We start from the raw sequence: 26,923 nt of genomic DNA, 5'->3' as shown, positions 1-26,923 counted from the left end.
GTAACCCACAGTCTCCTCCAGTATGCCACTGGTCTGTATCGGGCCATATCCTCCAAACGTTGGACACCTAGGTCATAGAAAAGGGGGATCAGCGGGGTTGATACAGGAAGACCTGTGATTACTCGTAAAAACTTATTTTGGGCCCTAGTCAGCAGGGTGAGGTTACTGAATCCCCACAATTCCGCCCCGTAAAGAATTGCTGTTCCTATCTTTGCATCGTAAATTTTGAGTGCTGGTATTATTGGCCTAGTATGTGAGAGGTGAAGCTCTTTTATTAATGCTCCAGTTAGCTGTGCATGTTTTGTAACCAGCTGAGCAGTGTGCGGTTTCCAATCTAGTTTTGATGCAAGGGTTATACCCAGGTACGAAAAAACCTTAGTCTGTTCTAATTTGACCCCGTCCATTTGCACATTTTCTCTTATATATTTAGACTTGTGAAGGACCATGAACTTGGTCTTACTTACATTTACTATAAGCCCATGGTCCTTGCAGAAAACCTCGAATACATCAATGGCTTTTTGTAAACCCTGTTGTGTCTTTGAGATTAATAGAGTGTCATCTGCAAACATCAACAGGGGGATCAACTTACCATCCAGCTTGGGAGCGTCGGTGGGGTGTTGCTCGAAGTAGTTGATCACCCTGTTGATGTATAATGAGAAAAGGGTCGGGGCTAGTACGCACCCTTGGCGTACTCCCCTAGCGATGGGAAACTTATCTGCCCGATTGGTTCCATCTAACTTGGGCAAAGTTGTCCTCGTGGAGCTTCATTAAGAAGGTCAAGATGTCAAGTGGCATACCTTGATCTTTGAAAACTGCCCACATTTTTGCTCGTGGAACCAAATCAAACGCTGATTTGAGGTCAACGAAAGCCGCAAATAACATACTCTCCCCCAACAAAACCACCCGCCAATAAATTAAAAGAAACCTAAAAACTTGGTCTATAGTGCTTGTGTGACTGCGGAATCCTGCCTGAAGTGGTGACAATACTTCCTCCTCCTCAATCCACCCTTGGATTCTCTGCAGGACAAGCCTTGCGACCACCTTCTGTATGCAGTCTATCAAACTTATGGGCCTATAGTTTCCTGGATCTGAGCGCTCCCCCTTTTTATAGATCGGTATGATCTCAGCGCCCTTCCAGGTATTCGGTATGGGTGATCCATTGGCGATACCGTTAGCTAGACATTGAATGTATGGTGCCCAAAGCTCCTTATCTTGCATAAACAAATCAGCTGGGACAGAGTCCAGTCCTGGTGCTCTACCCCTGGGGATGGTATTCAGTTCCTTTCTCACCTCGATTATCTCGAAGTTTAAGGGGATTATATCCTTACTGAAGGGGGTGGGATCTTTACTAATCTCGCCAACCGTTTCAAAAGCTGCAAACTGGGAATGCGTAATGAGAAACCCAGAGGTTAGGCGAAACATAGTTTATTGGTTCTTCCCTTTGTATCCCCCGCCCCACTTAACCATATCCCAAAAGGTGCACATTGTTCGTTCTTTGCTAGCAGAGTGAAGGTCCCTCCAATAATCCTTGTCCCAGGCAAGTTTAGCATCGTATTGGGCCTTTTTGTAAGCAACACGGGCACTCTTAACACGATCTCTATCTTTAGTTTTCACTGCCTCAGTCAAGGCCTGGTACGCAGCCCTACACGACTTCCCGTGATTCTCCTTTCTAAGTGGCCTTTTAGGTTTGGTATAAGCCTTTTTCGTAAAAAAAGACCCTAAGTTGATTAAAAAAAATTGTATGAATCGGGTTTACATTTGCAATAACCTCCTCTTGGGTAATACAATTTTGTAGGGCAATTGTCGCCGTGATGGTCAAATCCCTCATGGTTATTATCTGACTCTCAATCCTTAAACAGTTTGCCCATTTAATACGTCTTGTATCATTTGATAGGACAATGTCAGCCTTTACAGGAGAATCCTCCTGACAGAGAGATTTAAATAACTTAAATGATAGAAGTATGGGGTCATGATCACTTTCAACCCTTTCCACTACCATCATGTCCTTGATACTGGGCCAGTTCTCTTTATTGGTAACTGTATAGTCAATGCGGCTTTTCCGTAGACCATTTTTAAACGTAAAAGCCCCATGTTTATCAGAAGCAGATCTACCATTGATTGCTCGTAGCCCCTGTCCGACACATAGAACCTTTAACTGGAGTGCGGCCTCTGTCCATTTTTTAATAGGCAGAAGTGTCAGCTGGGGAATATTCAATGTACGGTCTTCTTCTAGGGTAAGATCAACATCATTACTGTCTAGAGGTTCGAAACAGCAATTAAAATCGCCCGCAACTATAATATTACCTTTTTTGCAATATATCTCGAGGAGTACATCTAATTCTTCAACAGTGTTTGAAGCCTTGCTCCCCGGCATCCCTCTTGCATGAACATTAAACACAAAAAGGTCCTTCGATCCAGGACATTGAACTTGAATTAATAATATGTCGTTGCTTTTTTAATCCAATTGTTTAACATTATACCTGCTATCTTGTCTAACCCATGTTAAGAGTCCACCCTTTGCTCTACCACGGAGGCTAGGAATAGCAGGAACATTAAAGCTAAGGTATCCTGGTCTAAATTCTAATGCATTCAACCAGGTTTCCTGGAGTAGTATTAGGTCCTTGCTATCAAGAAAAGTTAACCAGTCTGGTGACACTGCCTTATTTCTAAACCCTGCCACATTTCAAGAGACCAATAATGAGAAAGCAGAATCAACATCCCTATTTTGGGTACCATTTAAGTCAACATCCTGTGGGCCTCCACTTACTTTTCCCCCTAATTGGAAAACCTCTTGCATCGGACTATTGATATCAGTTAGTCCACTTGTCGGAGCTTTATCTATCAATACAGGGGGAATTGTTTCATGTGGACCTATTCCAGAAGCTAGACTCACTCTATGGGGGTTAACTGTGTTAATTCCTTGTAGGTCCTGATCTTGTCCGTGTAAGAGTCAGTCATTAGTATCCAGTGAGCTAAGAACCTCAAATCTATTACTCACTGGTGTAAAACTAATATATGGGTCAACCCGAATGACATGGTCTCTTCTGCTAATGGCGGCAGTATTACTAGGTGGGTACCCCAATGGTAGTATATTGATACGATCTTGATGTATCCTTAGTGATCCTGCCTGCCTCAGAATATGATCTACCAATTGGGGGGAACCAAAGTTCCCAACAACACAATCTCCCTCCATACCCTTCCTAGTCTTTCCCACCCCGTCCACCCTTCTTACCATCTTAAAGTTGTTAAAAATATGTTCACCTAACACTGTTCTGTTGTTCAAAAAATTGAGTACTTTATTTTTAAGTGTAGACCAATGCTCCTCTTTGCCATCAAAAGTTTTGGGGACATTTGCCAAAATGATGGAATACGGGCACGACTCTGGGGGGAGGTGGAGAGTTGTTTCTTTCAGGGGAATGTAATCTGTATGGTGTAAGCTACCCCTGAGACCCCCACAACCAAGCTTTGCTCTACTAACTGAAGTTGGAATGTTTGGTGGTTGTGTCGCCTGAGCGACTATAGGTTCTATGGGTTCACTCGAGCTAGTGGCTGTAAGTATGGGCGTGGGGGCACTGCCAGAGCGTGCTTCTGTCGGTTTTGTCCCAATCGTGGGCGCCTGTTGGCTTAATACATGTCTTTCAAGGACTTTTAGTCTGCAATCGATTAAATCGAGTTTGTCCATCACTGGGTTGATAAGTGCCTTTAGGCGCTCCTCCATATTCCCTATAAATTCTGACAATTTATTACCCTCCGTAGAATTATCTGTTACAGGTGTAATTAAATTACCCCCTCCTTGAGTCTTGGGATGGTTTTCCTGATTCGTTAAACTTTCTGTTTGACTACCCAGCCCAAATGTAAAAAAAAAATTCCTAGCTTGTTTCGCATTTTGCCTACTTTCCTTTGGAGCACTATTCGCCTTCCGTTTCCCCAGCAGATCTTTAGCTCTAATGTCGAGTACAGCCCGTGACTGCCTAGTGCGTGTATTGGGAGGTGAAGGGGGGGGACTGGATATAAATGAACAGGAAGTGTTTGTTGTGTGTAACACTGATGTCAAGACATCACTAGAGGGTATGATTGGGACTTGTGGGGGTTGGAGGGGACTCTGGATGACTCCTATTGATTCTATAGTTGGTATCTGAAATTGGGTTGTGGCCAAGTGGATCGAGTGATAACCTCCTCTCTACTAGTTCTATCTCCTTGGCCACAACTGTTTCTGCCCGTTTAAGAAAAGCATCCAATGTCCCTACACCCCCTGCTCCACCCCCCCTTTAGAAGTAACGATACCTTTGGCCATGTGGCGGGTAGAAGATTACCATTGGTAAGAAGAGAATCCTGCCACACTATAGTCAACAAATTATTAACACTAGACAACTACTCAGGTCAATCAATACCTTGCGGCTCACTTAGCGATAATTTGAGTCCTGAGTCCTGCTAGAAATGTCAGAGGGCTGGCCCAGCCTGGCCTCTTCTGGCCCCTGATGGCCACAGATGGCCCGCCCTTTGCCCGGGCTTAGCCCAGCGCGTCCCGCGCGCGTCCTCGCGGGACGAGGGACCAGACGGGCTTTAAGCGCCTCCTGGCACGTGGAGATGATGCGTCCTGCCCCTGGGTATCCTGGGGCTTGTAGTCAGGATCAACAGACCGGTCCCACCAAAGAAAACAGCAACACCAGGGACTCAGCCCCAGACGGGCTTTAAGCGCCTCCTGGCGCGTGGAGATGATGCGTCCTGCCCCTGGGTATCCTGGGGCTTGTAGTCAGGATCAGCAGACCGGTCCCACCAAAGAAAACAGCAACACCAGGGACTCAGCCCCAGACGGGCTTTAAGCGCCTCCTGGCGCGTGGAGATGATGCGTCCTGCCCCTGGGTATCCTGGGGCTTGTAGTCAGGATCAGCAGACCGGTCCCACCAAAGAAAACAGCAATTCAACAACCAGGGAGCTGGGCACTGTATTAGGTAAAGGTCATCACGTTGTGCCACAGATAATGGTGGGCGCAACCAACAGAGTGAAAAAATATGGAAGGAGAGCTTACGCGCATGCGGCGTTCAGAAGGGAAATAATAGAACGTACAGAAGTAATAACAATAACGACATTAATATAACTTCATGAAAAACATTGGAATATGTAAAATATAGTTATGCAAGATGTAAGAAATTATAATAATACTTATCTTGACTGTGAGCAGTAAAAAGAAAATAGGGCTGCTTGCAGTCAAGCAGGGTATAATAAGGAGCTCATTGGCTTAACGTGTTCAAACTCTTTATCAAGGACAGAAAGTTGCCAAGTTAGTGCACCCCGACTGAGGGAAGGGTGCTCACTTATTTGGGGAATTAAATGCTAACTTTATAATGAGCTATACTGAAAGATCTCCCATAGTAAATCACTGTTCCCCCTCATGGTGCCAAGAACCACTGCACTTTACTGGCACAGACTGGCCCCAGATTACCACGGGTACTCTTTAGTACCTAATGAATGCCCTCTGAATATTCACAGTGACAAGGTTATGTGTTAGATAGTCATAAAGTGCTTCCTTTTTGTAAACTAAAGTACTGGCTGAACAGTAAATAGTTTTATTGTTATAGGATGTTTGTTAATTTCTGAGTCTAATCCCACAACACCTCCCTCAGGGAACCATGGACTGATCAACTTCACTACTTTGATGGTCAAGTGCTAAAGGGATGCACTCGGTGCTTCAGTTTGGGTCCAACACTGAGGTTAAGCCCCTCAAAGCCAGGGGTAAATAGCTCTGAATGACAAAACCAGAGCCTGAGTCCAAAATTCCTTGACTGCCCTGGACCGCCTGAAAAAAATCTCACTATTTGTTGTAAGGAAAAGGCCCTTTTACATTTTGGGGGAAGGTTAAAGCAGCTGAATTCTGGATAGGGATTCCACCTTAGTAAATTAGTAAAGGTGGACATTTGTATTGTTATATTGTAAAAACCCTCCCTCCTCTGCAACCACAGCCTGTGCTGGGCCTGGTGGCTTGAGAAAGGTGAAAGCAGAGCTGGCAGCAAATCAACCTTTATTTGAGAGGAACCCATCAAATAGTTTAAAAATATGAACTTATCCGTCTTGATGTTATAGCACTCTCATCTCTGACTTTATTAGCCTAGCCTCACTTGTAGCTGTTTTGCAAAAGGCGCACCCCACCATCCATATGCATCTCCTCGTCTTTTTGTAGGTGAAGGTGGTGGATGTCAGTGGAGCTGCCCTGCCAGAACAAGGTGTCACACTTGAGGGAAATGGTGTATCAGAACATCACACCACTGACAACGAAGGGCTGATCGCCTTCTCCCTAGACACTTCCAGCTGGGGCAACTCTGAAGTCCATCTACAGGTATGCCCACAGAACGAAAGATCAGATCAAAGTATTTAAGGGTTCACTAAACTTTCTAGAAGACTTAGAAGTCAAAACACCACTGCATTGTTTATCCAACCATAAGGATGTTTAATTTGTGATGTTGAAGGTGACGTTGGAGACCACAGGTAAGACAATGCACTGGATTAGAGCTGCTGAAGAGGGAAAGGAGCCCCTAACACAGTAAGTGAGTCTTGGCACAAAGGCAAGAGAATGTCTAACATCATGGCAGCCGAGGTTACAGTCACATTTTAATGTGAAGAGGGTCAGTGCTGGTGCAAAAGGAAGACTATCTCTGACATCATTTGGGAATAATGGGTCAGTTCTCTGTAAGAGGGAGGAGTGTCAATATACAATGGAAAGGGGTGACTAACCCAAGTAGTGTCCTCGTAAACTTACTGTTAACTAACTATCATTCCAAGTCAGACCTTTTCCCTATTTCTGCAATCTCTCTCCATCTTCCCAAAGTGTACTGCTTTCACCTAAATACCTCCTTCTATATCCTGGTTGTCTGAATCTTTCTAATTCTTACTCAGTCAATGTTACAATCCTTCCTTCGCAGGCGACCGTCGACCATGTTTCATCTGGCTACGAATGGGGAGTCACCCAGATGTACTATGATAATGCCTATCACTACATATTGCCCCTCTACTCCAGTGTCAGGAGCTGGATGAAGATCCATGCATCTATGGGCACTTTGCCATGCAGCCAGGCCCAGGACATCCGTGTGAGCTATGAGCTTGATCCCGAGGACCTCAGACCGTATACCAGACACATGGAGTTCTATTATTATGTAAGCACTAATGGAGGGGAGTAGCTAGTCATTGACCAAGTTTAGCGTGGATTCTTCAAGGGGGTACAAAGAAAATGGGAGTCCTAAAACACATTTTGGCATTTTCTATAGACATTGTACTCCTATGTTGCACAAAAACTGCTGAACGGATTTGCATTAAAATAATATAGATTATGGTCTGTAGGCAATTCTTGTGGGTAGTACAGGTAAGTGGGTTAAGTATTTATCAACTTATAAGGTATCATAAATTAGTGATATCTGTTGTTGCTCTGATGTTACTGTATTTCAGTAAACTACCGCAGTACCTAGAACTGACCAGGCATTATGTGATTGGCTAATGACTGCCTTTACAAAAGTTGATGGCAGCCATGTTGTTTTAATGCCACCTTCCCTGTGTTTGGGGCTAGGCTTAGATATCGGTAAGTATTACGTTTTATATTTTCCCCTACATCTGACCACTTAATTAAAGTAATAACAGGTAGGGAAAAATATATATAGTTTCAGTTAATTTAAAAAAAAGTTCACATAGTGCCCCAGAACTACCAAGAAGGTACTATTAAAAAATAATATATGTAAAACAAACACTGTAATACACTATATTTCACAAATGTAGTGTACTACAGTGTATTTTTTATTTTGTACATATTTAATTCTTTATAAAAGAAAAGAGTATCACAGAAAGTCAGAGATATTACTGTGCAACTTAAAAAGAGTTCAACAAAAAGGCACATTTCTTTAATAAAAAGGTACCTTCTAGGTAGAAGCTCAGTCCTCCAAAAACTTTTAAAAAATATATAGAAAACTATAAATTAATTTCACAATCTATTAACACGTTAATACAGTGGTAATAGGTAGGAATGATAATAAGACCTACTACTTACCTGTAGTTAGGGGCCCAAACTAAAAAACACAGGTAAAGTGTATGTCTGCCTTTTAATTTTTAAAGGCAGCCATTAGCCAATTATATGCTGGCTTCTCATCAGCATATACAGTGGTATATTGTGAAGTTACTGCGGTATACCATGGCACAATATATAACTAAGGGCCAGATATATTATTGTATTCCGTTATCCTTGCGGCATGCATAGTCTCACATGGGCAACACAATACTTAGGTCACATTTACAAAGCAACACAAGCCCATCATGCTTGACTCTGCTTTTCTTGGTAAATCTGCGGAAACACAAGGTAGTGCAAATTGCTCTCTTGCGTTAATCTGCAATTCATATTGCATTCATGACAAATTTTATGTACATTCATATGCCACCCCATTCTATGCCGCTCTGCTGTATGCCACTCCAGTCTACAACAGTCTACTGTATGCTACTCTACTCTACACTATTCCACTCTACACCACTTCGCTGTATGCCACTCCTCTCCATGCTATTCCACTGTACGTCACTCCACTGTTTGCTGCTCCACTCTGCACTATTCAACTCTATGCCACTCTAATGTATGCTGCTCCACTGTATGCCTAATCCACTGTATGCCTATTGCACTGTATGCCAATCCACTCTAAGCCACTCCCCTGCACACCACGCCATAACACTCTACGCTACACAACTCGACTGCAGTGTACACCACTCTACTCCAGTCTATGCCACTCTACTCCAGTCTACACCACTCCACTCCATTCTGTGCCACTCCAATCTGTGCCACTCAAGTCTATGCTACGCCACTCAAGTCTACGCCACTCGAGTCTATGCCACTCTCTCCACGCCAACCCACTTTATGCCACTCCACTGTACGCCATTTCACTCCACTCCTATTCCACTCCACTCGTATTTCACTCTATGCCTATTCCACTCGACGCCTATTTCACAGTAGGCCACTCCACGCTTCTCTACTATACGCCACTCCAATCTATGCTATTCCATTGTATGCTACTCCAGTGTACACTACTCCACTCTATGCTATTTCACTATAGGCTCCTTCACTCTAAGCTATTCTACTCTGTGCCACTCCCCTCTATGCCTATTCCACTACGCCACTCCCCTCCATGCAACTTAAATCTATGCTATTCCATTGTATGCCACTGCAGTGTACACTACTCCACTCTATGCCACTCACTGTACACCACTCCACTGTACTCTATTCCACTCTACGCCACTCCACTCCACTCCACTCCACTCTACAACACTCCACTTTACACCACTCCACTCTATTCCACTCCACTGTACAACACTCCACTTTACACCACTCCACTCTATTCTACTTCACTCTACACCATTCCAGTGCATGCCACTCCACTCTGCCTCTCTATGCCACTCTGCTCTACGACACTCCACTCTACCGCACTAGACTCTATGCAACTTCCCTCTACTTTAGGACACTCCACTGTAAGCTATTCTACTGAATGACACTCAATTGTACACTACTACACTCCACGCCACTCCACTGTATGCCACTCTACACCACTCAACTATTATTCCACTGTACGCCACTAAACTATGTCACTCCACTGTATGCCATGCCACTCCACTGTACACTGATGCATCGTACACCAGTCAACTCTATACTATTCTACTGCATGCAGCTCCACTATGTGCCACTCCACTCTTTTCTATCCCACTCTACCCCACTCAACGCCACTCCAGTATATGCTACTCCACTCTACGCTATTCCACTGTATGCCACTCCAATGTACGCTTCTCCACGACACTCTATTGTATACTATTCCATTCAACTCTACTTGACTGTACGACACTCCAGTCAAGGCCGCTCCACTAGACACCACTGCACTGCCACTTCACTGTACGTGACTCCACTCTACGCTATTCCACTCTATGTGATTTCACTGTATAACATTCCACTCTTCACTATTTCACTGTATGCTGCTACACTCCATGCCACTTCAATCTATGGTATTCCATTGTATACCACTCCACTGTTTGCTACTCCAGTCTATGCCACTCTACTGTACGGCACTCCACTCTACGCTATTCCACTATATCCTATTCACCTCTTCCCCACTACACTCTGAGCTACTCCAGTCTATGCTACTCTAATGTATGAAACTCTACTCTATTCTACTCTACTCTACTCAATTGCACTCTATGTCACTCTGCTGTACAACACTTCACTCTACGCTTTTCCACTGTATGTCACTGCACTAATTATAATAATGACACATTTTATAAAGCGCTGGTTATTCCAACTGGAGTGTACCCATAGCAGGATTGCCCTCCAGAGCCTAGTGGAGAGCCGAGAATCACAATCTGAATGAGAAAAAAAAAGCATAACTAAGAGACTAAGTTAGAAACATATCAGATGGACCAGGAAAGTGCGGCCTCTTGGAGCAATGAAGCTTTAGTTCAGTCTAAACAACTATGTTTTGAGATCATTCTGGAATGTTGTTTCTGAGAGTTTTTGTCCCAAATGAAGGGGCTGTATGCTACTCCACTGTATGCAACTCACTCTACTCCGCTCTACTCTGTCCTACTGTACACCACTCCACTGTACGATATTCAACTATATACGACTTCACTACACAAGCCTCTCCAGTGTACTCCACACACTCAACGGTGCACTATTCTATTGGATGCATTTTCACTCTACGCTATTCCACTGTGTGCCACTCTACTGTACACTGCTCAACTATACACGACTCGACTATACACTTATCTGGTGTATGCTACTCCACTCTATTTTACACCACTCCACTATACCACTCTACTGTGCCTCACAAAACTTTATGCCCTGACACTGTATGCAACGATACTCTATGATACGACACTCTATGACATGACACTGTACAACACTACACTCTATGCCACTGCAGTCTATGACTCTTGAGTCTACAGAGCTCCATGAGTTTTTATTCCAGTGTACAACACTCTACGCCCTCCACTGTACTAAATTCTACTCTACCCTATCCTACCACCCGTACAACACTGTACTCTACTTTATGGCACTATTCAACACTGTAGTCCACTGTATGCCCCTCTACCGAACTTTACCCTACTCTACAACACTATGACACTCTCTTTATGCCACTCGGCCAGAATTTACTCATATCTACTCTATAAAACACCACTCAACTCTACTCAACTCTACTCCACCACAACACTATGCCACTCCACTAAAAGGCACGGAATGCCACTCAACTCTACAACACTCTATGCCACTCCACTGTACCACACGCTGCTCTTTTCTATCTCACTATGCTCTACAACACTATACTCCACTATATGCCACTCCACTTCATGATAGTTTCCCACACACTACGATCCGTCATACCAGTCCACTGAATGACACTTTACACCACTCCACTCTATGACACTTTACTTCGCTCCATGCTATCCACTACACTGTACTCCACTCCACAGCACTGTACTATACGGGATGCCACTCTGCTATATGACACTTAAGTTAATTCTATGCTACGCCACTCAACTCCACTCTACACCACTGTGCAACACTCCAATCTATGCCGCTGCACTCTACAACACTCTAATCTACGAAAGTGCACTCTACAACACTTTACGCCACTGTACAAAACTGTACTACACTTTATCCCTCTACTCTCCACTGTACAGCACTTGACTCCACTCTGTGCCACAGTGTGACACTCTGCTTAACTCTATGCCACTCTACTCCACTGTAAGACACTACGCAACGACTTCCATGCCACTCCACCTGATGCTACTCCACTGTACTCCCAGAACCTATCCCTCTGTACTACACTGTATAACACTCTAGCACACACCATGCCCCTCATCTCTACCACATGCCACTCCACTATATGACACAGCACTCCACTCTACGACACTCTCCTACCCTGTTCGACACTGTATCACTGTATGACACACCACCTTATGACACTCTGCTATATGATACTACACTGTGCGATACGGATCCTCACTTCCACTCTACTGTACAACACTCCACTATTCTGAACTGTATGACACTATAGTAAACTGCACTCCACTCCATGCCACTATATTGTACAACACTCTTCATCACTTTATGTCACTGTGCAACACTATACTAGACAACACTCCACTCCACGACACTGCAATCAACAACACCCCACTGGATGACGCTCAGCTGTACTGACATGCCACTCCATTGTTCAATACACCACTCCACTCCACGATACTCAACTTCATTATATGCCACAACACGCCACTCAACTCTCGAAAAGCTGACATCTGGCGGAGAGTCTTTGGCTGTGAGTTGGACCAGAGTCCTAGGCTTTCACTGTTTTTGACTGGCAGAGGTATGGGAGACTGCTTCCAGTAGCCATGTTGCTGCTGACACAGAAAGTGTCTAGACAGGAAGTGCCTACCGGAATTGGCCCCAGAAAAGGTCTGAGGGCAAAAAACATCTGACATGACTTCTGAGAGCTCAGTTGGAACTTTGAGTTAAAAAATAAGACTAAGGACCAAACCAACTGTAGATAACTGGGGATCCCGGAAGGAGCCAAAGAAAAACAAGAAGCACTGGAATGGCTTGAGATAAGCAACCAATGAAGAGAAGAAGACTGAAGATTACTGGAGGAGCTAAGGAAGGAATGGAGAGCTGGAACACACCACAGGAGACCTGAAGCATTACGATGCAAGGAATGATTGGAAAACCCTGCCTCATATATGTCCAGGACAGGATTATATCAAAGGATTGCGTACATCCTGTTGGAAGAAATGGACAAGGCTCTATCTTGGAACAGGCAGTATTTCCTATCCCACAAATCCTCTCCAGAGGATTCTGGGAAGAAGGAGAAGAAACGTGCTTGATGCCAAGACTATCTCCCAACATGTCCCCAAAGAGGGGGTTGCCGTTCAAGACAGCTGCTACGGTCTGGCCGCCTTGAGGTAAGTGTGTTTAGGGATGCGATGGCCCACCGTTACCTCAGAGGTCCCTCCGGCTCCCACAGGAGTACGTGTTACACCCGCTGTTAGAAGCTGGCTGTCGAGAGGTGCAATAGGATGCCCCTCTCTAGAAGGTCTGGATTTATCCAGTCATCTACGGAAGAAGTGACAAACCAGAACCAGATCATGAATAAAAGAAGCATCTTCCCAAGACCGTTCACTAGGAGGTTACCATTCCCAAGTGGATCAAAAAGTGGAGTTCCCCTGGAAAGATGCGAAAATCACATATCTCCTGAACCTCAAACTCAGGTTCATCTCCACCTAAAATAGGAGGAGGCAGAGTAAGTAATCGTTGAAAGATATTGAGGCGGTAAGGTTTCAATTGGATCACTGACAAAATATCGAGGTAAAAAATAACAATGGCAAAAATATTGAAAAAAAATATAGAATGCAGAAATATCGACTCCCTATACTTAAACAGGTAAGTACAAAAATATTGAATAAAAAATATCGAGGTAAAAAATATATATGATTTAAAAATATAGATAACATAAAATAAAATATATTCAATATTAATATTATCTTTAACAACATAAATTACATTTAATATATATTTGAACTAAATATAAATAAATAAACTTAAAGTAAAAAAACATGAACACACACATAATATTTGATACATATACATATATTTACTTAAAATAATTTATTAACTATCATCTTTATTTAATTCATAAACTTATCAATTATATAAAAATAAAATATATACATTTATCAATTATTTAAAATTGAAAATATTTATTTTATAATTCAAACATTTAACTATAAAAAAATAATTAAACTTACATTTCACAATACAACAGTAGGGAAAATGTTGGATAGCGGAATAATTAATTTTACTATTCCAACTCCAGTGGGTGAAACAGTAGAGAAAGTGTTGGATAGCGTAAGGGTAAAAATTACTATTTCCACTCCAGTGAGTTCAACAGTAGGGAAAGTATTGGATAGCGTACGAGTAAAAATTACTATTCCCACTCCAATGAGTGCAACAGTAGGGAAAGTATTGGATAGCAGAGGGGTAAAAATTACTATTCCCACTCCAAAGAGTGCAACAGTAGGGAAAGTATTGGATAGCGGAGAGGTAAAAATTACTATTCCCACTCCAAAAAGTTCAACAATAGGGAAAGTGTTGGATAGCGGAGGGGTAAATATTACTATTCCCACTCCAGTAACTGCAACAGTAGGGAAAGTTCTGGATGTCCGAGGGTAAAAAATTACTATTCCCACTCCAGTGAGTGCAACAGTAGAGAAAGTTTTGGATAGCGGAGGGGTAAAAATTACTATTCCCATCCAGTGAGTGCGACAGTAGTGAAAGTATTGGATAGCGGAGTGGTAAAAATTACTATTCCCACTCCAGTGAGTGCAACAGTAGGGGGAGTATTGGATAGCGGTGTGGTAAAAATTACTATTCCCACTCCAGTGAGTGCAACAGTAGTGAAAGTATTGGATATCGGAGGGATAAACATTACTATTCCCACTCCAGTGATTGAAAAAGTAGGGGAAGTGTTGGATAGCAGGGGGTAAAGATTACTACAAAACAATTAAACAATTTTTAAAATTAATATCATCTTAAAAATAAATAAACAATATTTTAAAACTACTAATTAATTAATTTAAATTAATTAACAGCTGAATATTAATTCATCAATTAAAAATTAATTACTTCCCACCCTTCCCAACATTTACACTTATCAACTCAACAACACACACCTAAAATGTATTACACAATTACCATCATTAATTACTAATTAATTCAAATTAATTGTTAACAACTAATCATTAATTCATTTATTTACCATTTTCACCTATAAACACCACGGCACACACCTAAAATTAATTACCGAATTAACATAATTACTTGCCAATTAATTAATTTAAATAAATTAACAACTATTCCCCTATAAACCCACAACCCGCTACAGAAATAAAAACAGTAAAATAGACTTTTAAAAAAATTAACTGCTACAAATTAATCAATACATTTATTATAATTAAATTACTTCCCCCCCATTCCCCTATAAAGCCACAACCCGCGACAGAACTAAAAACGCAAAATTCTAACAAAAATAAATTAATTACTACTAACATTTTAACACATGTAATTCAAATACAAATAATTCTTATACAAAAAATACATGCATCACACACATATAACATATATACTAAAAAACATAACATTACTAAAAAATCGATATTTTTAACAACTATATTTTTGCAAACAATATTAAACCTTTTGATATTTTTAACATCAATATTACTTACCTAATATTGATTTTGTTGACCATGATATTTTGTCCGTCGATATTCTTGACCCACGATATTTTTTCCACGATATTTGTGCAAGTCGATATTTCTTACTTGATATTCTGTCTCTGCACCGTTTCAAATAAGAGACATGAAGGACAGGATGGATTTTCTAACGAAGAGGCAGGTGAATGCTGTAGGCTTGTTGATTGATGACTTGAACAATCTTGAAAAGGCCTAACAATCTCAACATTAATTTATTATGGGAGAGGTGAGGCAGAAAGAACTTGGATGAAACCAGACTTTGGGGCATATATAAAGGCCCCAATCGCCACCGGCCAGAGCGTCACTTTTTTTGACCCTCCAATGGCATAGCAGCATTCCCCATTTGTACAAGGTGACACTAAGCCACCTTGTAAATATGCCCCTTTTCGACGCAGTCCTCTGAAGCATAGGGGAGTGCGGTGGGTGTTGAAGTCAGCGTTCCACCGCAACACCTATTGCTTTTTGACACTGCCCCAGGTTTACAAGGCTGGGGCAGTGCCAAAAACTAAAGCCAGGGAATACCTGGTCTTAGAAAGGTGATACAAGAAGAAATTAATCATTTCGCCTCGTTTTGTGCTCTTTCTATGTGTGCTGCGTATTGCAGCACACATAGAAAGAGCAAATCGCCATTATTGATGTGTTCCGTCCTGCACATAAACAATCGCCACTTCAGCGCAGGTACTCTTGCAACATGCCGGCAGGGTGCCTGCACTGGCGCTAGGCAGTTCTGTTAGGGCCAAAACTAGGGGAACACAGGGATGTGCTGTATTCTTGTGAATACAGTGCATCCCTGCGGTTTAAAAATGTCAGAGCGTGGGGTTGCCAAATTTGGTGTAACACCGCCTTCCAACATGTTTTGGCAAATATGCCCCTTTGTCTCCAATCTTGTAGGAAGGGAGATGCTGCAAGAATCCTCATCAAGCTGCATCCGTTGTTTAGGTGCATGACTGACTGGACATTGTGTGAACTCTGGATTGCAGAAGGACAAGCCAGAGGATGAAAGCTTTGGAGACAGGAAAATGGCGAGGATTGAGCAGTGCTATGGATGGAATTATTGTAGGAAAACCTGCCATGGCTAAAAAGGATGACACCTCAAGTTGAGTGGAATTACAGAAACAGCTGAGGGTACTGTTTTAACCCTATGTTCAGCCGTTCGGTTTGACCATTAGTCTTGGGGTGGAAACTAGAGAAAAAGGCCACTTCCATTTGAAGAGATTTAGAAAAAGATTTCCAAAAGCAGGAAAACTACTGAGGACCTTGACCAAAAACTACAGAACATGCAAGTGAAAGATTTCTTGGGAAAAGATTTGTCACATATTTTGCAGAGGGGTACTTTTCAAAGGCAATTAAAATTGCTATTTTGAAGAAGTAGTAGAGTGACCATAATAACCTGATTCCATTCTGAAGGAAGGAGTGCCATGATGAAATCAGTAGAAATAGTATGCCACTGTTCTGGTGGAACAGGAAGGGGTGCAAAAGTTCTGAAGAAATAGGAATACAAGGATTTTCCCTGAGAGCAGGTTGGACAGGATCCAATGTATAGTTTGGCATCACGTGGAAAGTTGGCCACCAAAAAGAGTGAAGAATGAGCTCCAACGTAGATTTAATTTTCTTATGGCCAGGAACAGGGGAGTCATGACACATCTTGAAGACTTCAACTCACAGATTTGTAGATGTAATGAAAAAGGGTCTTACCCTGAAAGACAAGATTCTCCTTCTTATGAACAGAGCCACACAAGGTGTCCCATTCTTTTTTGTGAACTGAGGAATAACTGGCTTGAACTCTGACAAGAAATGGCCATGCCACTCCAATGATATTTTGAGGTAAAAGAATATATTGACCAAAACATGAAAGGGCTTCAGGATATCTACATGAAAGGTCATTAGCCAGAATATTTCTGAACCAGGAATGTGCTTGATGATAAAGTCATAATGATTAAAGCAGTAAGCCCATCAAGCTTGTCAACTGTTTCGGCACTGCTTATCCCGAGACATTGCGGTGGTCAGTGCAAAGTTTGAAGGGTTCTGGAGCTCCCAATAAGAAATGCCTGTATTCTGAGCAAGACTTCTTCATAGCTAAAAGTTATCTTTCTAGAACTGAGTAATTCTTCTCAGAATCTGACAGAATATAGAGCGATAGAATACAGGATGTTCTAATCCTTCATCTTCTTGGAGCTGAAGAAGAACGGCTCCAATAGCTCCATCAGAGACATCAGTCTTAATGATAAACATCTTTGTTGGATCAGGGTGGTGTAAGATGGGAGCTTGAGTAAAGACTTGTTTTAGATACTAGGAGACTTCCTCAGCTAAAGAGTCATATTAAAATCTGTGGCCCAGCATGTGTTGTTTAAGAACACAAGTGTTGTTGCTGCTTAACTGGGTAAAATTGTCGATGGACTGATGGTAGAAATAGACTAGACTAAGAAAGCATTGGGTTTCCTTGACGCTTGCGAGAGATGGCCAATCCAGAATGGCTGAAGCAGTACATGTATCCTTGGAAAACCAAGTACTATTTATGCGAAAACCTAAGTAATCAACTTCAGACTGGTAAAATTCACATTTTTGAAGCTTGCAATAGCATTGATTTTTTGCGCTGTCTAGTTTACACTTGTCAGACATGCTTGTGATGCAACTGAGGATCTTTTGAGAAGATAAGAAGATTGTCAAAGTATTCTACGACAAATTGATTGAGTATATCTGAGAAGACGAGATCCATAAAAATGCTGAAATATGGATGGTGCATTACTTAAGCCAAAGGGCATAACCCGATATTCAAAGTAACCTAATGGAGTCGGAAAGTCTGTCTTGCATTCGCCTCCTTCTGTCATTCAGGGAAGGTGGTAAGCTCTTCAAAGATCTAGTTTGGTGAATGTTTTAGCATTCCTTAATGATTCTAAAATGCCCTTGATTAAAGCAAGGGGATATCTATCCTTTATGGTGACATTGTTCAAGACTCTGAAGTCTACGTGTGGTCTCAGATCTTTGGTCTTTTAAGGAACAAGGAAGAGTGACGTCCCAGGAGGAGAAGTAGACCTGGTTATAAGGATGTTGTGTAGGTATTCTTACAGATATTGCCTTATGTTTTCCTTTTCAGATTCAGTTAGAAAATATACCCTTTCAAATGGAACAGTTGCTCCAGGTTCAATAGGAATGGCACTATCAAACTCTCAATGAGAATGCAGGGATATTTCCTTAGGTTTCTCAAAGAGGGCAGAAAAAGAACAGTATTGAACGGGAACTCCATGGAGAAGGTTGATCATTCCAGAGTCTTGTGCTGAAACCATTTCCTTAGGGATACAGTAGTTAACCGAAGAATAGAATGTGTTGAGAGAATTGTGAAGATAAGGATATAGGTATGGTTTCCCAATTGATAAATGAGTCATGACAAGTCAACCAAGGAACACCCAGAATTGTAATGTGATTTGGAGATGAAATTTGGTCAAAAGAAACAGTTTCCTTATGTTTTCCAAAGGTTATCCTTAGTGGTACGGTCATCTCCTTAACTGGTCCAAGATTTAGGGGAATACCATTGTCAGTCTAATCCTGTTCAGGGGACTCTTTAGCAATCCTTGTTCCTGGCCGAACCCTCATATAGGTACAGACAACTTGCACCACAGTCTAGTAATGGATTCTTTCTCTCTTGCTGTCAGATCCAAAAACACTAATAACAGAAAAAGTGGAACTAGAGTATCACCTGATACTCCAAAAAAAGGGACTTAAGATATACCTGTTATTCTAGCATATGGATCAACCAAGCCTGTTCCTGTGTGTCCTTTCTCTGCTGCTATGCAAAGCACCCCAGTATCCAACTGAGGTTACATTGAAAATCCCTAAAAAGTAATTGAAAAATTGACATTTTTACAACTATTACCATCCTGCCATTAAGGTGCCGATTCCGATCCTGTAAAACCCGGATACGAACCGTCGTACGGAGCGTTTTCTCCATCCGACTCGTACCCGGGAAAACCACCTTACAAACCTGCAAGTACGATTCGTACAGAAATACCATTTCCGTACGAATCGTAAAAAACACAGACCGCCTAAAATATACCCACAATTCCGATCCGGGACACCGCGTACGTGACGTCCGGACGGCGTCAGGCAGCGTTTTACGAACCAGGAAGTACGATTTGTGCCTACGTCACTCCGCACGTACAATATTTTACGGCAGCCAAAAACTGCCGGGAAATTGAGGAGGACGCGAGGAAGGAGCACCTGTACGCGACGGACAGCCGTGGACCCCATCCTACATGTCGTCCCGGCCCTCATAGCCTACGACCTGGTGCACAGGAACCGCCGCAGACGCCGCAGAAGGTCAGAACAACACCCAGGGGGAAAGGTGGGGGGCAGGGGCAGGAAACACAACCCCCACCCAAGGCAAAATGTATACATGCCCTGTACATACCGTACCTCGGGGGTCTGGTCACTCGGGGGGGGGGGCGTGTCCACCAAGGCCTGCGTCCCGCCACAACGGAAGAGGACGTGGACGCGTCCCATCACCACAACAATTGTGGTACGCACCATATGAGGGGTGGGTGCAGAGGACCCCCGGCAGTGCCCAGACATATGAGGGGTGGATGCAGAGGACCCCCAGCAGTGCCCAGACATATGAGGGGTGGGTGCCTATCACTCCCAGCAGTACCCAGACATATGAGGGGTGGGTGCCTATCACTCTCAGCAGTGCCCAGACATATGAGGGGTGGGTGCAGAGGCCTGCGTCCCGCCACAACGGAAGAGGACGTGGCCGCGTCCCGTCACCACAACAATTGTGGTACGCACCGTATCTACGCCTTAAGAGCGTGGGTATGGGTCGTACCACACCTACTCCTACGTCACCCCAACATTGGGGGTACGGCCCGTAACCAGGCCTTAAGAGCGTGGGTATGGGTCGTACCACACCTACCCCTACGTCACCCCAACAATGGTGGTACGGCCGGTACCCACGTTCTGTAGGCCTGGGTAGGGGCCGTACCCCTACGGCACCCCAACAATGGTGGTATGGCCCGTACCCACGCTCTTCAGGCCTGGGTACGGGCCGTACCACCATTGTTGGGGTGACGTAGGGGTATGCGTGGTGTGACCTGTACCCACGCTCTGAAGGCCTGGGTACGGGCCGTACCCCTACGTAACGCCAACAATGTTGGTACGGCCCGTACCCAGGCCTGAAGAGCGTGGGTACGGGTCGCACCACGTGTACCCCTACCTCACCCCAAAAATGGTGGTACGGCCCGTACCCAGGCCTGAAGAGCGTAGGTACGGGTCGCACCACGCGTACCCCTACGTCACCCCAACAATGGTGGTACGGCCCGTACCCAGGCCTGAAGATCATGGGTACGGGCCGTACCACCATTGTTGGGGTGACGTAGGGGTAGGCATGGTACGGCCCGTAACCACGTCCTGTAGGCCTGGGTACGGGCCGTACCACTACGTCACCCCAACATTGGGGGTACGGCCCGTACCCACGGTCTTCAGGCCTGGGTACGGGCGGTACCACCATTGTTGGGGTGACGTAGGGGTAGGCGTGGTACGACCCGTACCCACGCTCTGAAGGCCTGGGTACGGGCCGTACCCCTACGTCACCTCAACAATGGTGGTACGGCCCGTACCCACGTTCTGTAGGCCTGGGTACAGGCCGTACCCCTACGTCACCCCAACATTGGGGGTACGGCCCGTACCCAGGCCTACAGAACATGGGTACGGGCTGTACCACCATTGTTGGTGTGACGTAGGGGTAGGCGTGGTATGGCCCGTACCCACGTTCTGTAGGCCTGGGTACGGGCCGTACCCCTACGTCACCCCAACATTGGGGGTACGGCCCGTACCCACGGTCTTCAGGCCTGGGTACGGGCCGTACCACCATTGTTAGGGTGACGTAGGGGTGGGCGTGGTACGACCCGTATCCACGCTCTTAAGGCCGGGGTATGGGCCATACCACCATTGTTGGGGTGACGTAGGGGTAGGCGTGGTACGACCCGTACCCACGCTCTGAAGGCCTGGGTACGGGCCGTACCCCTACGTCACCTCAACAATGGTGGTACGGCCCGTACCCACGTTCTGTAGGCCTGGGTACAGGCCGTACCCCTACGTCACCCCAACATTGGGGGTACGGCCCGTACCCAGGCCTACAGAACATGGGTACGGGCCGTACCACCATTGTTGGGGTGACGTAGGGGTAGGCATGGTACGGCCCGTAACCACGTTCTGTAGGCCTGGGTACGGGCCGTACCACTACGTCACCCCAACATTGGGGGTACGGCCCGTACCCACGGTCTTCAGGCCTGGGTACGGGCCGTACCACCATTGTTGCGGTGACGTAGGGGTAGGCGTGGTACGACCCGTACCCACGCTCTGAAGGCCTGGGTACGGGCCGTACCCCTACGTCACCTCAACAATGGTGGTACGGCCCGTACCCACGTTCTGTAGGCCTGGGTACAGGCCGTACCCCTACGTCACCCCAACATTGGGGGTACGGCCCGTACCCAGGCCTACAGAACATGGGTACGGGCCGTACCACCATTGTTGGGGTGATGTAGGGGTAGGCGTGGTACGGCCCGTACCCACGTTCTGTAGGCCTGGGTACGGGCCGTACCCCTACGTCACCCCAACATTGGGGGTACGGCCCGTACCCACGGGCTTCAGGCCTGGGTACGGGCCGTACCACCATTGTTAGGGTGACGTAGGGGTGGGCGTGGTACGACCCGTACCCACGCTCTTAAGGCCTGGGTACGGGCCATACCACCATTGTTGGGGTGACGTAGGGGTAGGCGTGGTACGACCCGTACCCACGCTCTGAAGGCCTGGGTACGGGCCGTACCCCTACGTCACCTCAACAATGGTGGTACGGCCCGTACCCACGTTCTGTAGGCCTGGGTACAGGCCGTACCCCTACGTCATCCCAACATTGGGGGTACGGCCCGTACCCAGGCCTACAGAACATGGGTACGGGCCGTACCACCATTGTTGGGGTGACGTAGGGGTACGGCCCGTACCCAGGCCTACAGAACGTGGGTAAAGGGCAGTACCACGCCTACCCCTACGTCACCCCAACATTGGGGGTACGGGCCGTACCCACGCTCTTCAGGCCTGGGTATGGGCCGTACCACCATTGTTGGGGTGATGTAGGGGTAGGCGTGGTACGACCCGTACCCACGCTCTGAAGGCCTGGGTACGGGCCGTACCCCTACGTCACCCCAACAATGGTGGTACGGCCTGTACCCACGTTCTGTAGGCCTGGGTACGGGCCGTACCCCTACGTCACCCCAACATTGGGGGTACGGCCCGTACCCAGGCCTGAAGAGCGTGGGTACGGGCCGTACCACCATTGTTGTGGTGACGTAGGGGTACACGTGGTGCGACCCGTACCCACGCTCTGAAGGCCTGGGTACGGGCCGTACCCCTATGGCACCCCAACATTTGGGGTACGGCCCGTACCCAGGCCTGAAGAGCGTGTGGGCGGGTGGGTGGGTGTCGTGCTACGATCCACATCAGTGGACAGAGACATAAGGGTCGGTGCCTATCACTCCCAGCAGTGCCCAGACATATGAGGGGTGGGTGCAGAGGACCTCCAGCAGTGCCCAGAAATATGAGGGGTGGGTACAGAGGACCCCCAGCAGTGCCCAGACATATGAGGGGTGGGTGCCTATCACTACCAGCAGTGCCCAGACATATGAGGGGTGGGTGCCTATCACCCTCAGCAGTGCCCAGACATATGAGGGGTGGGTGCAGAGGACCCCCAGCAGTGCCCAGACATATGAGGGGTGGGTGCAGAGGACCCCCAGCAGTGCCCAGACATATGAGGGGTGGGTGCCTATCACTCCCAGCAGTGCCCAGACATCTGAGGGGTGGGTGCAGAGGACTCCCAGCAGTGCCCAGACATCTGAGGGGTGGGTGCAGAGGACCCCCAGCAGTGGCCAGACATATGAGGGGTGGGTGTCTATCACTCCCAGCAGTGCCCAGACATATGAGGGGTGGGTGGCTATCACTCCCAGCAGTGCCCAGACATATGAGGGGTGGGTGCAGAGGACTCCCAGCAGTGCCCAGACATATGAGGGGTGGGTGCCTATCACCCCCAGCAGTGCCCAGACATACGAGGAGTGGGTGCAGAGGACCCCCAGCAGTGCCCAGACATATGAGGGGTGGGTGCAGAGGCCTCCCAGCAGTGGACAGAGACATGGGGGTGCGTACATCATCCTCCCATTAGCAAAACTCCAAAGGGTGCGTGAAGGCATCCACAATGTGCGACTATGTTGAGAGTGCCATGACAACACATCACTAACAGCAGTGTCCCACTCCCATGAGGATGGATGTCCTTCCCAAACTGCATGACATACCACATGTGGGTGTGATGACAAATTACACATGCATACCCACCCCTGGCGGTGGCAGCACAATACACACACTGAGATCATGCAACAAGACTGTATCCTCATGTTAAACCCCACTCAACTAAGAGAGCCTAAGGGAACACACACGGTCACCCACATTCCAGGACTGATAGGAATGTACAGGTGCTGGGGCAGCCAACAATTTGTTGCCTCCCATGGAGGGAAAAGGGTGGAGTACCCACAGATACAATGCCCACAATTGTCAGTCAGGTGCCCAAATACCCTGCAGAACAAGTAACACATGTGTGCTAGGCTGGGAGTACACACATGCATAGTGCGGAAAAGGGTCCATGTCCACATTAAGCCATGGCAACATACTCCATACACAAGTACAGTGACTACCAAGGATGGCACAGACGATGCAGGCGGAGACATTGCTGAGCAGGCATGGGCAAAGTTGAAGGGATCCCTCACACAGCAAGGAAATGTAGACACAGGTCAGCACAACAATTGGGAAACACCCTGCAGGGAAGAAGTCAGGTGCCACAGAGGAAGGAACACTCCTTGGGACAATGTCACCATACAGTAAGAGCTTACATGACCAAAGATTATTTGCAGAGACCTTGTGATGGCACGCAGATACCAGGGTCTTCCCCATGAGCAGCACACTACAACATTTCCCAGACACCTAACACATTATCACCACCCCAACTCAGGGAGCAGCAGCACCAACAGCAATACCAGAAAAGCATTCGTGTGCAAATGAAAAACAAAATGCTTTATTCAGCATAAAAAATGATTGGATTTGAAATGTCCACTATATACAAGGCCCACAGGCCAGTCCATATTTGAATTCCGGGGGGGGGACACACTGGGACGCGTCTCCCCTAGCTTGCCTGAACAGTTCAGAGTTCCTTTTCATCCACGGGTGGGGGGGCATCATGTGGGGGGGAAGGACCAGGCACCGCAGGGACAGGCGGGGCAAGGGTAGGTGTTGTGGGTGCAGGGACGGACGACTCCTCCACAGGGGGTGGGACAGCGCTAAAAGTGGTGGTTAGGATGGCGCTGCACACGGTTGCAAGGTCTCCCAGCGTCTCCCCTGCACCCGAAGGAACCACAGGCCCCAAGGAGGGGGGGGTCGGAGGGATGGGTTGCAGCGCTACTGGGGGAGGGTGTGGACAGGGGGGGACTCAACTCCCCTGCCTGGGGACTTCCTCGACCGCTTGCACGGTGGTGTCACACTGGGGCTGAGGGACTGACTGGCCATGAAGGACTCTTTGTCCGACTATTGGGCAGGGGAGCTAAGGGGAGTGGTTTTGGAGGAAGTGGGTTGTGAGGACTGCGGACTCCCACTGTGGCTGCGTGGCTGCCGTTTGCCCCCCGACCCAGTGGGTGTGCCTACTTCCCCCTGTGTGTGCGTGACTGGAGGTGTGCGCTTGGCCTTCCCTGTTGGTGTGCTGCCTGTGTCTGGTGGGGTGCGTGCATGGGGATGTCTGGGTGTGCTTGGGACAGGCATGTGAGTGGGAAGTGTGGATGGTGCAGGGGTAGGGGGGGACGGAGCACTGCAGGAGACCCACTGCTGCCGTCAGTGACGAGTCCATGGACCTCAGCAACATCCATTGGTCAGACATCGCTGCTGACATGCCCTCCATGTACGACACCATCTGTGTCAGCAGTCTGGTGTGGCCATGGAGGACATTAAGCAGTGATGTCTGACCAACCTGCAACTTCCGCAGGATGTCCACAGACTCGGCATTGACGGCAGCAGGGGAGACAGGGGCAGGGGGTGCGGTGCCTGGAACGAAGGAGACATGTGGTCGCCTAGCCCAGACAGAAGGGACCCGAGCAAGTGGGAGGGCGGTGATGGGAATGGAGGGGGCGGCGAGAGATGTACTGCTGCTTTCATCTGTGGGAGCAGCCTCCGCCCCCTCTGGGAGCTCAGCCTCGGACCCGTCAGCGTCATAGTCGGTGTTGGGACTGGACAGGTCCTCCGCCTGACTCCCCTCGCCCTCCGTGCCACTTGCTGCGCCAGACTCCCCAGCACTGGTGGCACCGGTGCTGGATCCCTCCTCCACGTCCGTGCCGGTGTCTCCCTCGGTGTCCCCCGATGATGCTGTGGGCAAGGTGAAGAGACAGGAAATAATCAGACACCTGTATACATATGACTCATGAGTCCAAACTACATAGGTCACAGTGCATAGCATGAAAAGCATCATGAGTAACATCTACAATACTACGCACATATGTAGGCCCTGCACTACACAGTTGGTTGACCCACCATGCCACTTTGAAACAATGGAGAGCATGACACCACAGCGAAGCACTTGATATCGAATTATACAGAGAAGCTAGTGTCTGTGGACAATCGAGCACAGCATCTGGACCACACACCGTTGCCAAAAATGGATGAGCAGGAACCATGTCTTTTAACTTTTGACACATGCTGCAAAGCACAAACATTGAACCCTGCACAACATGACTGGGTCAATACTTGTTGAGTGTCTGTTCCGACTATCATCACACACAGGCCAGACCTGGCAAGGAGACATAAGCTTTGGACAAGTAGGCCTTGCCCGCACAAACCCCCCCCTACCTGAGACAATGTGATTGAGACAGAGGAAGGACTTACACCTCTTAATCAGGGATCACAAAAATGGGCTCCATTAAATTCTAATTGCACTATAACTACCCCTTGTGGGGCTGACCACACATATTATTGACAAACAACCATCATCAGATAGTTGTACACAGACACACAGGCACTGGCCAGTGTGAGGATGCACAAGCCACATTGGGTCACCCTGTACAGTGTACACATGTAGCACAGTTTACGTAAATACAAATGAGGCCAGGGTACAATGCCACAGAGGCCAACCTATGCTGAAGACACTGAGAATGTCCACAGTGTTGGATGACACACATGATTCCTAGGAAAAGGTGTCTCAGGGGACTGTAGTGGCCACACTGCTCCATGGTCCTGGATAGATCTGACTGCAACAGGAGCAACCGTCCCCGCACTATGCCTATCTCCCCCTCATGCACATCATGTCTGGGACCACCACATCGGTCATGCATGCTGCAAGGCAGTTCATTTTAAGCCTCACACTCCTATGTTGAGACTCTGCATCAGTGCCAACAATCATGGACCCCCAAATGACTGAACTGGACAGGGCACAGGCAAGGTCCCAACACATGTCACAGACCACCCCCACACATGATGCTGCAAGAATTGGGCACTTGGATTAACTGCCAGCCTAGATTACCTTGTGCAAGAGTGACTACACACAGACCAG

The 26,923-nt window shown here is 46.7% G+C and overlaps 1 protein-coding gene across 2 annotated transcripts in view; it reads left to right on the top strand.

The window, feature by feature from the left end:
• The window catches only part of LOC146812807 (alpha-2-macroglobulin-like protein 1), a 747,116-nt gene that overhangs the window by 289,965 nt on the left and 430,228 nt on the right, over positions 1 to 26,923 (top strand). For both annotated transcript variants that reach the window (XM_085619917.1, XM_085619918.1), the window contains exons 11-12: positions 6,179 to 6,334; positions 6,918 to 7,148. In XM_085619917.1, the coding sequence (XP_085476043.1) occupies positions 6,179 to 6,334; positions 6,918 to 7,148 (387 nt within the window). The remainder of the gene's footprint in view (positions 1 to 6,178; positions 6,335 to 6,917; positions 7,149 to 26,923) is intronic.

This window comes from Triturus cristatus, chromosome 7 (assembly GCF_964204655.1).
Source record: "Triturus cristatus chromosome 7, aTriCri1.1, whole genome shotgun sequence".
Lineage (NCBI taxonomy): Eukaryota > Metazoa > Chordata > Amphibia > Caudata > Salamandridae > Triturus > Triturus cristatus.
Note: the sequence above shows the minus strand (reverse complement) of the source record. Positions and strands in the feature narration are given on the sequence as shown.